Raw genomic sequence first — 13,382 nt, 5'->3', positions numbered from 1 at the left:
ATTTTCTCTAAGGTTTTGGTTGCTACCCATGTTTACTACTCATCCATTTGGGCACCTTCTAAGGTCTCTTATCTGAAGCTAGATAAGTTTCTTTGAGATTTCCTTTGGACTTTAGGATCCAACTACCACAAGTTTTACAAAGTCACTTGGGAGCATTGTTACCTTCCCAAGGAATTGGACGACCTTGGTCTTATTTCTACTCAAAAGCAGGGTATTTCCTTGTGTGCTAAATGGGCCATCCGTGCCCTCGCTGGAGATGAAGCCTAGAAAATTCTCCTTAGGCATTGTATTTCTTCTAAATTCCTGGTCAATAGGCCCGCTGGGAAGGGGATTGGATTTCAAACCCTTCTCATCATGCCAAAACCAATGTGAATCCAAGGCACTTTTGTTAAAAGCATCCGGAGAGCTTATGAATCCATCAAGCCTTCACTTCATTGGGCAAGTGCTAGTTTTAGGGATGGGCTATCTATGAACCAACACAATATTTGGTGGTCTCCCTTGTTTGTTGTACAAGGAGTTCCACTGGCCAAAATTCAAGGTGTCAGTGTGCTGCATTTTTTCAAACGTGGTATTAATACTCCCAAAGGTATGTTCTCCAAAGTTACTACGAGTCTCAAAACATGGGAAGATATGCAAGTCCAATATCATCTGACTCATCCAGATTGATAGATTTTTGACCTATTGGTCTCTAGTTTGCCTTCTCATATATTTCGCAAGCTGGGTATCCAACCAACTAAGTCGTGGTGCAAGTACTAGTATGGTATCTATGCACTCCTCTTGTTAATAACAAGCCCTAGCTAAGATACCTTTGCTGGTGCTACATTTGCCTATGGTTGATACTCTCGACCAACATTGACACTTCTAGTCTTCGTAGTATAATTGGGGACACAAGTTTAATACTATTTGGAATGCTATCACTGAGCTGAAGATTGCACACATTGTTTGGTGTGTCTTGTTTCAGGGATTGCCCTTGGGTCCTCGACTCAAGCACCTGGGTATTCCTGACCCTCATTGTCCCTTTTGTGGGAAACCTAAGTCTTTCCTGCACATCTTTTGGTTTTGTCGCAAAACTCAACATTATTGGCTAGATTCGTGATTTTTTCAAGGCTTTTAGGTCAGAGCCTTTTTCTTGGCACATGATCTTGTTGGGTGATTCTCCTAGAATTCCCTTCAAATATATTCAGATTTGTCATGCTTTTAGGTTGGAGATTTTGTTCACTCTTTGGAAGGATTCGAAATGTTGGTATTTTTAATCGCAACTTTCTAGATATAAGTGTTTCTATGTATACTAAAGCTTGTATATAGAACAATGTAATGGTATAGATTCAAGTACAAGCCAACAAGGTGATTCTTGAGGTGGCCCACCTATAGAAGTTGCTCAATCATTAGGGCAACACGCCATGTATGATTGCCTAGGTTTTGCTAGATTATGCCTCTATGGACCAACCTTCGCCTTGTGGCCACTGTTGGGGTCATAGTTCCTTGGCTCGCCACACTCTTAGGCTCCTCACCGCTCCCCTAGTGGTGGTTTTGAGGACCATCATCACCACTCTGCAACGAGGCTCTGGTTGGTCCCTTGTTGTTGCTCTTGTTGCTCCTGCTGCCTTTGGTTGGCCTTCCTCTAGTCATGACTCAAGATTGTCATTCCCTCGCTTGGACTTGGCGATTTCGCCTCCCAAGACAGAGGAAGAAAAAAGAAAAGAAAAGAAAAAGCGGTTGATGATGGGTGGGCTCCTCTCGAGCCACCCACCAACCTTGCTGATGTTTGGGGCCTTTGATGACTGCCATGATCCACCTCCTCCCTCGTCTGACACTGCATTAGCCACCATAAGATAGTTTTTTTTTTTTTGATGAATAATTTTTATCTTTCTGATTTTACCGTATTAACTCTCGCAAGGTATTCCTTATATCCCCCAACCCTTTTTTTTTCCTGAATATGTAACTTTAATATTTTAATTAATAGAAAATGACCCCCAGCCGCTCCCACCCCCACACTATATACATATATAGATATATTCTTAATTACCATAATTGGATTATTTTACATTTTCGAAATTCTTTGAAAATTATATAAACATCAAAAGAGATCAAATTTAAAGAGACAAGTGAAGTCAGAAGCATATCCGTGTAAAGATGGAGAAGACGATGATTTACAGAGGAAATCGGGCATGCCTACGATAGCCATTTTGTCAATCTGAAGATTTTGTCAAGTTGTAGAATTCTGTTCACGCAGAGGGAAGTCGTCTGTTCGATCCGAGCTCAAATCTTCGTGTAAGCAAAGCCTGTAATGGATATGAGAGTAGAAATCAAGAAGTCGATCACATACGATGTCTCTTTATTACCGTGATGTAGTGTGATTTTTTCTGTATACTTTTTTCTTTTCAGTTGAATGTCTTTAAACTTTCTGCAGGGAAAAACACTCCGTACCCAGAAAGGACTTCAGAGGGTTTGATTTTTAGGGAGGTAAAGATGTCGGTAACTGCTGGAGTTAGCGATACTATCATAGCCATCCGAGACAAATTAAGAGGTAAAATTGGGCAAACTAAGGTGAAAAGATATTGGCCTGGTAAAGCCCCAGAATGGGCCGAAGGTATCGAGGAGGAAGTGGATATTAAAACTGCAAGGTCTGCTGCCCTAGAGAAAGCCTTCCCATCCAGAGAAGATGAAGTCGAGGTTTTGGAAAGTAAAGCTGATGCCAGGCTTCGGCGTTTATCCGAAAGAAAAAAGGTTAGAGATGAGGCAATTGCTCAGCACAGGCTCATTCGAAAGGCTGAGATTGTGTCAACTCAAGAAGAGGAACGAAAGGCCCAGGAGGGCTTGGAGGCTGAAGAAGAGGATGAAGATATGCTGGAAGAGAGGAGGCGGAGAATTAGAGAGAATTATTTGCAGAAGCAAAAAGAGGAGGTCTTTCAGCCTGAAGAAGAAGAGGAAGAGGAAGAGGAGGAGGAGGAAGAGGAATCTGAGTATGAAACTGATTCTGAAGAGGAATATGGCGCCATTGCTATGGTTAAGCCTGTTTTTGTCCCCAAGGCAGAGCGGGACACGATTGCGGAGCGTGAGAAACTTGAAGCAGAAGAGAGGGCTTTTGAAGAGGGGATAAAAAGGAGATTAGAAGAAAGGAAGGTTGAGACAAAGCAGATTGTTGTGGAGGAGATTCGGAAGGAGGAGGAGATTCAGAAGAATATAGAAAATGATGGGGATGGAGGAGAAATTGACACGGACGATGAGGTTAATGAAGCTGAAGAGTATGAGGCATGGAAGGCTAGGGAAATTGCAAGGATAAAGAGAGATAGAGATGATAGGGAGGCCATGTTGAAAGAGAAGGAGGAGATTGAGAAGGTGAGGAACATGACGGAAGAGGAAAGAAGGGAGTGGGAGAGGAAGAATCCAAAACCTCTACCGCAGCCAAAGCAAAAGTGGAAGTTTATGCAGAAGTATTTCCACAAGGGAGCTTTCTTTCAGACGGAGGCAGACGATCGCACTGGGACAGCTGGGGGAGATGGTATTTATACTAGGGACTTTTCTGCACCGACTGGTGAGGATAAGATGGACAAGACCATATTGCCAAAGGTTATGCAAGTAAAGCACTTTGGACGGAGTGGGAGGACTAAATGGACACATCTTGTTGCAGAAGACACCACTGATTGGAACAACCCGTAAGTATATATTGCCTATTCTGAAGAATGTTGAACAGTTGTTTGCTCTGTCTGAACTTTTAAATTCTCTTATAGAATGTGTGCTAGATAGCATGTTGAAATTGATACTTAGTTATTTGCGATTTAATAACTTATAGTAGTTTAAGTAGCAATTCCATCCCAATAAGCTGCAATGGTTACGCTGATAGGAAGATATACTTGGGTTATATATCGCAGGGCAAAGATAAAATTTCTAGTATAACCACATTTTTTTGTTTAATTTTATACAAACACGTTCTTTGTCAAGGTCAATAACCATTCAAGAAAATTTTCTAGTTTTTAAGATTTTCCTTTAAACCTTAACAAAATGAAGAATAAGTATGTACATTTCAATGGCATTCATAGGGGATGACTAAACAATCTACAACTATGCCTTTGTTTTCAACATCAGTAACTGCTTTCACTCCTCTGTTTTGTCTAAGGTGATATTAGGTATGATTTTGCTTCAGAATAAAACTATTGAGTTAATAATATTAGTACCAGTATCCTCCAACCCTCTTTTATACTATTGTCAATTTTCAATTAATTTCTTGGATAGTTTAGGATTTAAATTAAAGTTTACAAACTCATTTATATAATGATAAAATCAATAGATGGTCATTGATTTCTTCAGCTTTCACTCTACTATAAGAACTACTGAATTCCTCTTTGCAATGGCTGCAAATCCACATATAACCTCCACCACTGGGCATTGGTTGAACCATTTTCACATATTCCATAACGGGGAGCATCTGTCTATTTTGAAGTGGCAGTTTCCGGTGCCAGAACCACTTGCAGCCATTCAAAGTGCTGAAATAAGAAGCTACAGAGTTGAGCATTATTTAGAAATTAGAATCATGGAAGTCTAACAATTTGATTGTGTATATAGTATACCAATTGAACACAGTGGATAGAAAAAAAAGTTTCAGAATAAGCAATGTTTTAAAGCAAGGGAATACAAAATGTAAACTCAGGAGGGACTGTGATCAATATGAAAAATTTAGAGTTCTTATAATTTAAATTTTAGAGTAATATTTCTAGACACAGTAGAATTTAGAATTAAATTATTAATTATAATTACAAAATGATTCAAAATAAATAATGAATTTAGAGTTCTGTTCTGAATGATTCTTCAGTGAAGAATCTTTCATAACAGAACTCAACATTCATTATTGGTCAGTCATTCATCTACAGAACTGGAACAGAACTCTACATTCATCTGAAATAGCTTTGAGAAAAAAAGGATTCTGCAGGTAACAGAACATAATTCTACATTGAATTTGTAAATCATACTGTTATTGGTCCAAAACGGCTGGGGAAAAAACATACTGCATACGGCCAAGAAATGAAGCTTAGAAAAAAGCACTTTGTAAAAGTCTGAGGAAAAACAGTGGACAAAACGCTTACAACTTTGAAGCTCCACCTCTGCAAGGAATAAACCTGAGGAAAAATGGCAAACAAAACCTTGTGAAAATCGTCTGTCGTGTGGGAGGAGAAAACCGGCGGAAGAGAACTTTGCTGTCACGGGAGGAAGAAAGCTTTGTTGTTGCAGGCCAAAACAAATTAATTTAAGTCTGCTGTAACACTATTTTAGGTTTTAATCAGCAAAATAAGTTAAAAATAATGTTTGAAAAGTTAATGAAATGCAAATTCACTGCAAAGTCATTGCCAAGTAATTCCGGGTTCGCATGGGAAAAAAAATGCCATCCAAAGTCATTGAAAAATCGACCAGGGTCCCGCACAAGGAATTTTGAACGAATTTGTCAGATGATAGACGACTTTACATTGAATCTGCACTGAACCTGACTTCCAAGCAAACTGAATGTTGATTTTAGCCTGGGAAGGGCAAATATGGTAACTTAGAAAATTGGAATATTTTACCTTATACAAAATTAAATGGAATGAGACAAACACCAAAATAGAGAGGATTCAGTCCCTTGTCTACTCTAATGAATGAGAATTCAAATGTTTTCAGTTTCCCTTAAGAAATAACGTCTGAATCAGACTGCCTTATTGATTAACACCAGGAAAATTATGCAGAAAAAAACTCTTTTCATTGATATTTTGGTTCCTACATCGACCATGACTTTTATTTTGGACATTTATCAACACATTAAACTTGTTCTCACCCCATCAACTGACTCAAACTATCAACTACCTTTAGAACCACCATTGGTCAGTTTGTAGATTCTTAATCATGTTGTTAAATGGACAACTTTTGATTCTCTTGTATCAGATATTAGATCATCCCTCGTATTACATTAAAATGGGCACATGAGACCTTCTGAAACACACAAATCAGCTATATTAATCTACCCTTTAGAGCCCTTACATTCCCTGATAGACCTAGTTACTCAATATGGCATCATTGTGACAATGGGATTACAATCAACTTGATACGGCTTTAATAGCCTTCATTACATCATAAAATGGTTAAGTAGACCTTATTATGTTCAATGCCTCCATGTATCCTTCGGTAGGGCCTTATAGTGACCCTTGTGTCTTAGGTGCTTCTGTTTAAAGACACTGATAAGCAACCATTGATACTGTCTTGACATTCTCCATTGAATATTGACCATTCAATTGAGTGTCTATAATATGAAACAATTTGTGCTTATCATTCAGATAAGGCTTTGCCCATTCTACTAGGATATAAAAATATTACGATCAAAGATCAAATAAAAGTTGATGTGTAAATTGGCACAATTGTGATTGTAAATTGGAGAACTAAAATAGAAAATTTGGAATTCTGGAGGAGCAGGGCAGCCCACCCAGTTCTGCAAAAGTTCTTTTATGGAAAATTCATGTTTTTCAGTAAAAGTTCTTTTATTTTGTGTCCTATTAATTGTTAATGCCTAATTAGCTGTCAAAAGTTTGCAAATGGATTAATGACAAATTTAAAAGATGCACAAAAAACTACAAAAATAACAGTATCGAGGCAGAGCGCTAATATTAAATGTCACTAATTACTGTCCCAAATAAAAAATGACATGCATGGACATGGTTGGACAGGTTTGGCAATGACTCGATGCTAATTTAGATTCAATGTCTTCAATTCTCTATATGATGAAACTTGAGAATGATTATTTAGCTTCATAACATTGACAAGATGTTTGGCCTAAATATAGTTTGTTGTGGCCAAGGATTTTGGAGCATCCATGGGATACTATCTGGAGTCGGGACCTTCTCCCCTAGAGATGATGAAAGGTTTGTGGGATTGGGGGTACCCTATAGCAGACTGGGTTCCTCAATCGTCGAAAGAAACAGAACCATCTGTCTATAATAATCTCAGATACACATGCACCGTGAGAACTTTTACTTTTTAAATCAAACAATCAAACGAGGCCTTGGAGAAATAACTTCAAAACCGGACACCCAAAGAAAGAATCCTCTCAAGCTGTGAATAGTATAGATTGAGTTTGATAGGATCAAGTAAATTTTAAACCAAAGAAATTGAATGGAAGTTGGAGAACTTGAAACAGTCCTCCAAGTAGTATTGTTTAGATTCACTTTAGTAGGTTTTGCAGGCTGATTTCTCGATGGTCTGGATAAAGATTGGTTGATTTTATTGTGTAAGGTTTTTGTTGTGGCCAAGAATTTTGGAGCAGCTATTGGGTACTATCTAGATCTTCTCCACCCAGATACAGTAAACAGCTGTAACTTCTGGAGTGGACAGAATTAGGTAGAGATGAGAAAGTTAGAAACAGAGTTGGAGCCCATGATGTTAGAGATAGAGGATGTTTCACATCAACATGCAGGCTATGCAACAATGCATGATCAGCTAAGGAGAATCATTTTAATGTAAAAATTGTTTCAACCAAATTTGAAGGACCCAGTCTTCTCAAGCATCTAGACTTGTGCATAAACTCTTTGATGCAGAGCTGCAAAGTGGGTTGCATGCCCTATCTATCACTGTAAAAACACCACTCCAAAATGGAGAGCATGTAACCTTTGTGAAAGTAGAGGAGGCTTCCTTGTGGTCTTTATGAGAATGAAGAAGTAATTCTAAGGCAACATTCCAGCTTATATAGTTATACATTTTGGGCTCATTCCTAACCTCCTGACAGACAGTTTTTCATTTATACAAGTATAAATAACAGTAATCAAGGCAGAGTTCTACTATCAAATGTCACTGATTGTTTTTCCAAATAACAAATGACATGCATGAACATGGCTGACAACAACTCGATGCTAATCTAAATTCAATGTCTTGGATACTCTATATGCTGAAACTTTAACATAATTATTTAGCTTCATAGCATTGACAAGATGTCTGTGCTAAATTTAGTTTGCATGAGCCAAAGACCAAAACAATAGATTATGATGTATGTCCGAGTATATAATCTCGCAAACTGTTGCCTGTTGATTTATCTCTAGATAGAAATCAGTAAATTGACAAATTTCAATATGCAAGCTGAGTGAGTTGATAACATACCATTTCAGCTCCAAGATGTTCGCCTGATGCATCTATAGTGTCAGAGCATTTAAAAAGGAAAAAGAGATTATCTCCCCAAATCTCTCTTGGTTCAACAACATGTATTTTATACTAAATCCTGATTGCTTGTCCTCCATGGATGAGGGGGTGATGAAAATTTGGGAATTGATGGAAATTTCTCATTGATGTCAAAGGTACAATGAGATTGATGTAAATTGTCATTGATGTCAATAAGGCAATGAGTAATATCATAGAGCAAGTCAAAGATGAAAGCAAAGGAAATCATATCTTATATTGCTTAAGACATTGAATTTATATTCCTTGAGAAAAATTAATCAAAAGAAGACAATTGAAATATATATGAGAAAGATGGAATATTTACTTGTCTATATACTTCAATATAAAGCAGCTCCATTCATCATTACTGACAAGGACTTATGCTTGACCAGATTTACAAAGAAACTCCAATGTATCTAAAGAGACCAAAGCACATCTATTAGTATCAAACAACATGATTATACAGCGATATGAAAATTGGTATACGCATCGATTTTTTATGCAGCATATGGTATATTAGCACTGCCATAGAAGATATAGGGCTGCAAAAACAACGCAGATTATCAAGTTTGGAAACAATATATGTAGTAGCAATGATGATATGTGTAGCAGTGATATAGAAGCAGTGTTGGTGTAATATGTTTCAGTTTGAAACATCAACATGAAGTGCAGGGTAGTAAGAGACAAAAATCGAAAGGCCCAGGTCCGATAAAAGATAAAACAACATTTAAAAGTTCAATTACCAGATTTGCCTCTATACAAATTTTCCTCTGTATACAGAAATTAAAGATTACTATAGCAAGCGATTATGGTCACCCGACAACATGGAAGTTTAAAGTCAAGGAAGATGATGGAACTAAGGGCATTAATATGAATAGAGATTGTACGATACATTTAAAAGGAAGAAACTATATCTTATCCATTCCAAAGTGGTGTTAAGAAATATGGAAAAACCAAAGCAAACCTTGTGAGCTATTACCTTTGGGAGTCGAGCACAAATATTGATTATTTCTAAATTGGAGAGGAGCAACTATGGAATTATAAATGACAATATATGGCAGTTATATGGTTGTCAATAGAAATATAATATCCGCACATACATAAGTCCAGCGTTATGGGACTTGTACTCACCTTTGACTCGGAAAGTCAAAATTGGGCTTGAACTCGGACTCAACAAGGACTCGGAAAATTGAAAAACCCATGAAATTCAAATACACAATAATTGAGAAAAATAGAAGCTACTTAACACACATACACAATTTTGCATAGATCATAGAAGTATAAAAGAGAATTTTTGAAGGAAAAAAAACTGAATAACATAAACATAGTGTCACTGTTAAATGTCTACAATATTCATGGATTATGAAATCCATGAAATCAAAAGCTCAAAACATATATCAAAATAACAACTAGAGTGTAGAAGACTAAGGCTCATAGTAGCCTATGTCCTCCTATGAATGCGCCTAAGATAAGTCATGGAAGACTTTAGAGCCATCCTCTCTCCCTGTGTCTGAGGCTGAACCTCAGGGGCATCCTCATCCTCATCCACATAATCCTCATCATCAGAATTAGATCCATCACTCCTAGCCTCAGGGTCTTGCACTCGGTCTCCTCGCACTCTAGCCTCCTCGACTGCCATCGCTACTGCCTCTGCCTCCCAATACACATGATCAACCCACTCCATGTCTTCATCAGTGAAGACAGGATTAGCAATCTTTATGTTCCACTCTGTATGTGGATCAACAGTCTCTAATATAATCGGTGATGTATCGATGCCCTGAATTTGTCTATGACAAAGTTGAAGTGCGTAGTAAACAAAGACAAGATCATTCAATTTTTGCACAAACAATGGAAATGCAAGTAAGTTTGTAGAAGCCTCCTTCAAATGCTTCCTTTAGCTGCTCTCAATGCTTAAGTGCAAGCTACAAAGTTGCATAAGCAATCAATAGTTGATATGGGAGAGCCAATTGGTTTGCTAATTTCTCTCTCAAAACCCCAATACTCTTCTATAATTCTTTTCTCTCTGTCACAGGCATTAGTAAAGGATGGAATGACCTCTTTAGGTCAAATAGATGTTATATAGAGCACAAACAATTCAGTTGACCCTTTTTTTTTGCACTTTATGAGTCCTATTGCTGGCCATAGTCTAGAGCTCGGGACTCTGTGAGTTAGGAGTCCTTGGACTTGGCGAGTCCATGGTGACTTTGCTGAGACTCTGTTGAGTCCGAGGCTAGAGGCAATCTGCCTCGTTTTGATGTACTTTGGCTCAAACTCGACGATTCCTGCTCTGATTGCAGAGTCCTGAAACTATGCATAAGACACAGATGACAATATTGACACTTTTGTGCAGCCTCATAAATAAATGGTGGAAGCAATAATCAATATAAATATCGACAAGGTGGCAACAACCAGTTCATACTAAAAATAGTGCTTATACAAATTGAGATGGCTTGATATCTACGAGAGTGTTGAAGAGCTATGATGCACCACACGTGGCATGTAGTGACTACAACATAAGTGTGATAATTTCTTTCAAAGCTCTAGTTGGGGATGTGTAATCAAGGTCAAACCATGGAAGAGCAGCACTATATAAAATGACGATATATAGTATGTAACAATTTGAAATACAAGGTTTGATATGTTAAAATGATGTTTGCCAATAGCGATTGGGGACTATCTGTGTTCGAAGGCTTACCATGGATCGTAATATTCTAAATACCCTCTATGCAAAGAATGAAGATATGTGTGAACATATATTATTGTAGGAGATTGACGTTTTGAGTCTTCATGGGCATGTATAAAGACACCCAATTGTTGGTATTTTTTCGATAGTCATATTGTACAATGATATATTAGAGTATGCATCGACAACCTAAAACTCATGTTCTAATAACTATCGTATGACAGGTTATGATAACAAAAATAATATCAAAGTTCTATAAGATTAAGGAGATTGACTAATGTTTAAGTTTGTAAAGGTGCAATTTGATATAGTAAAGTAAATATTATTTCATGTTGAAAAGTCACATCCACTTATGAGAAAGATATAAAGGAAAGAGCAAAATCATGTGTGGAAGATAAGAAAGAGTAAGAGCTGAACTGTAAATAAAAATGATAAAGTGATGAAAGGGTATGCAAGCAGAGATAAATATATACATATTATAAAGAAGCATTGAGGCATAAATTTGTGTGGAGCATGAGATAAAAGGAAGGTATATTGTGCATGTACAAGTAAGATCATACAAACTGGGAGCATATATAAAGCATATAAATATAAAGATGTAAATGAGATATAGATATATACGTGTATATATGTAAAGAATATAAAAGCATTAATATCCAAGATAAGAAAGGAAAAAAATAAAGAAAGGAATCAAGGAGTGATTTAAAATTTTAAGCAATCCATTATTAGTTAAGTAAGCAACATCATCAAGGTGGAAGAACAATTTAAGAATGGTGGGTCCACAAAGACAAGCAGTGAGATTTGGTGCTTCTAGTGGGTTGGTGCTCATAAAACACTAGAGGTTGCAGCCTCTAGTAGGTTGGTGCTTACAAAACATTGTAAAGGAGCAAGCTTATGTAAAGCAATTATTTTGTTGCAGTTTTTCTCGTATTGGGTTTCCAACTTTCCACGTAAATATTGTGTCATTGTGTTCATGTGTATAATTCTTTATTTTTGTATTTGAATTTATTATGTGGAACAAAGATTTAAATTGCAAAAGATATTTTTAGCCAATTGGCTAATTATGTGGGAACATTGCGATGGCATATTGTGAGGTGTCACCTGCTAATTGTTGTTGGCAGTCATTCAATTTTTGATATCGCAGGAAAAACGACATAACCTTCTACATTCAATCTAATGAAAGCAGTGCCTTAGCTAGCAACGTAGATTTTAGGGCTTGATCGCCTCTTTTTTTGTCATTTTTTAAAGATGGATATGGATAAGGATGTGCGGTTTACATGTGAAAAAATATTAGATATTTTCTTCAATATTAAAAAAGTTGATACGGAGGAAGTGGAAAATGATGGTCGGTCACATGTCGCCAAATAAAACATCAAATATTTCACTTTATATAGAAGGAACACCTACTAATTAAATTCATATTTTCCTAGAAGAACTTGAACTTAGAACCGCAGAAGACAATAAATGTTCCAAAATCTTTCCAAGCTTTATATTAACATTATATGTAAATATTTTGTCTCTGGGAAAAAAATGTTCCTTTCAAGCTAAATTAAATTTTAGTTGGAGAGATAAAGTTGACTGAGTTTGGCTCATCCAGGGATTTGAATGATTGGCAATTTAAACGTGTTCATTTTATTTTAATTAAGAAAAATGATAGAAACAATCTTATTAAAATATTATGCTGTTGTTGTTTATGGAAGGATTTAAACATGAAAGCTTAACCAAAATGTGTGCTCTTTCAAATTTAATTTAGTCAAACTTAAATTAATGCATTTTCCTTCAAATATTGATGGTTGTGAATAGTAAATACAATGCTCAATAAGATTGTTTCTACGTGGAAATACTTCATTTTTTTGGTAGTAGTGTTTAGTTTGCCACTTAGTTCTTAAAGATTTATTTAAGAAAATTTAATTTTTAATTATTAAAAATTTTACATTTTAAATCTTGAAAAGTTTATAGGTCAATAAAGAACATTGGATTTATAAATTAAGGTAAAAATACATATTTTCTATTTAATCTATTATTCAGATTGTAGATGTAGAAAAATTAAAATATAATGAGTTATCACTATCACCACTTAGGGATGACTGGATTGACAACTTTAATTTCTCATGTTAAAATTTTAGAATAAATTTGTAAATAGTCTTATACACTCATAATTTTTAAATAAATAATTATTGAAATTAGAATAAATTTGTAAATAGGCTTATACACTCATAATTTGTAAATAAATAATTATTGAAGCTCCTTTAATCAATAAAATAGAATTGCTATTGTGTGTGTTTTACTTTCAAATATTAAATATATTATTTTTAATTAAAAAACGTAATATGATTTAGATTAAATTTAGACTAAGTGGAAGACGAGCCTACAACACAATGGTAAATTGTGATCCTCTTATCTAAGAGGTCTTGGGTTCAAATCTACTCAAGGGCTTAATAAATAATAATAACTTAATCATAACGCATAATAATTAATCATGGCTTCGGCCTCTTACTGATCAAAAATAAAAAATAAAAAATAAAATTTAGAC

General features: G+C 36.0%; 1 protein-coding gene across 1 annotated transcript in view; it reads left to right on the top strand.

The window, feature by feature from the left end:
• The first annotated feature begins 2,101 nt into the window (after nucleotides 1–2,101).
• The window catches only part of LOC149570576 (uncharacterized), a 29,287-nt gene continuing 18,006 nt past the window's right edge, over nucleotides 2,102–13,382 (top strand). The window contains exons 1-2 of the mRNA XM_089823158.1: nucleotides 2,102–2,271; nucleotides 2,411–3,656. Of these exons, the coding sequence (XP_089679284.1) occupies nucleotides 2,470–3,656 (1,187 nt within the window). The 5' untranslated portion in view covers nucleotides 2,102–2,271; nucleotides 2,411–2,469. The remainder of the gene's footprint in view (nucleotides 2,272–2,410; nucleotides 3,657–13,382) is intronic.

This window comes from Cupressus sempervirens, chromosome 3, assembly GCF_028749045.1.
Source record: "Cupressus sempervirens isolate cs-2001-9-10 chromosome 3, ASM2874904v1, whole genome shotgun sequence".
NCBI lineage: Eukaryota > Viridiplantae > Streptophyta > Pinopsida > Cupressales > Cupressaceae > Cupressus > Cupressus sempervirens.
The sequence above is the reverse complement of the archived record's forward strand: the minus strand, read 5'-3'. Positions and strand labels throughout refer to the sequence as shown.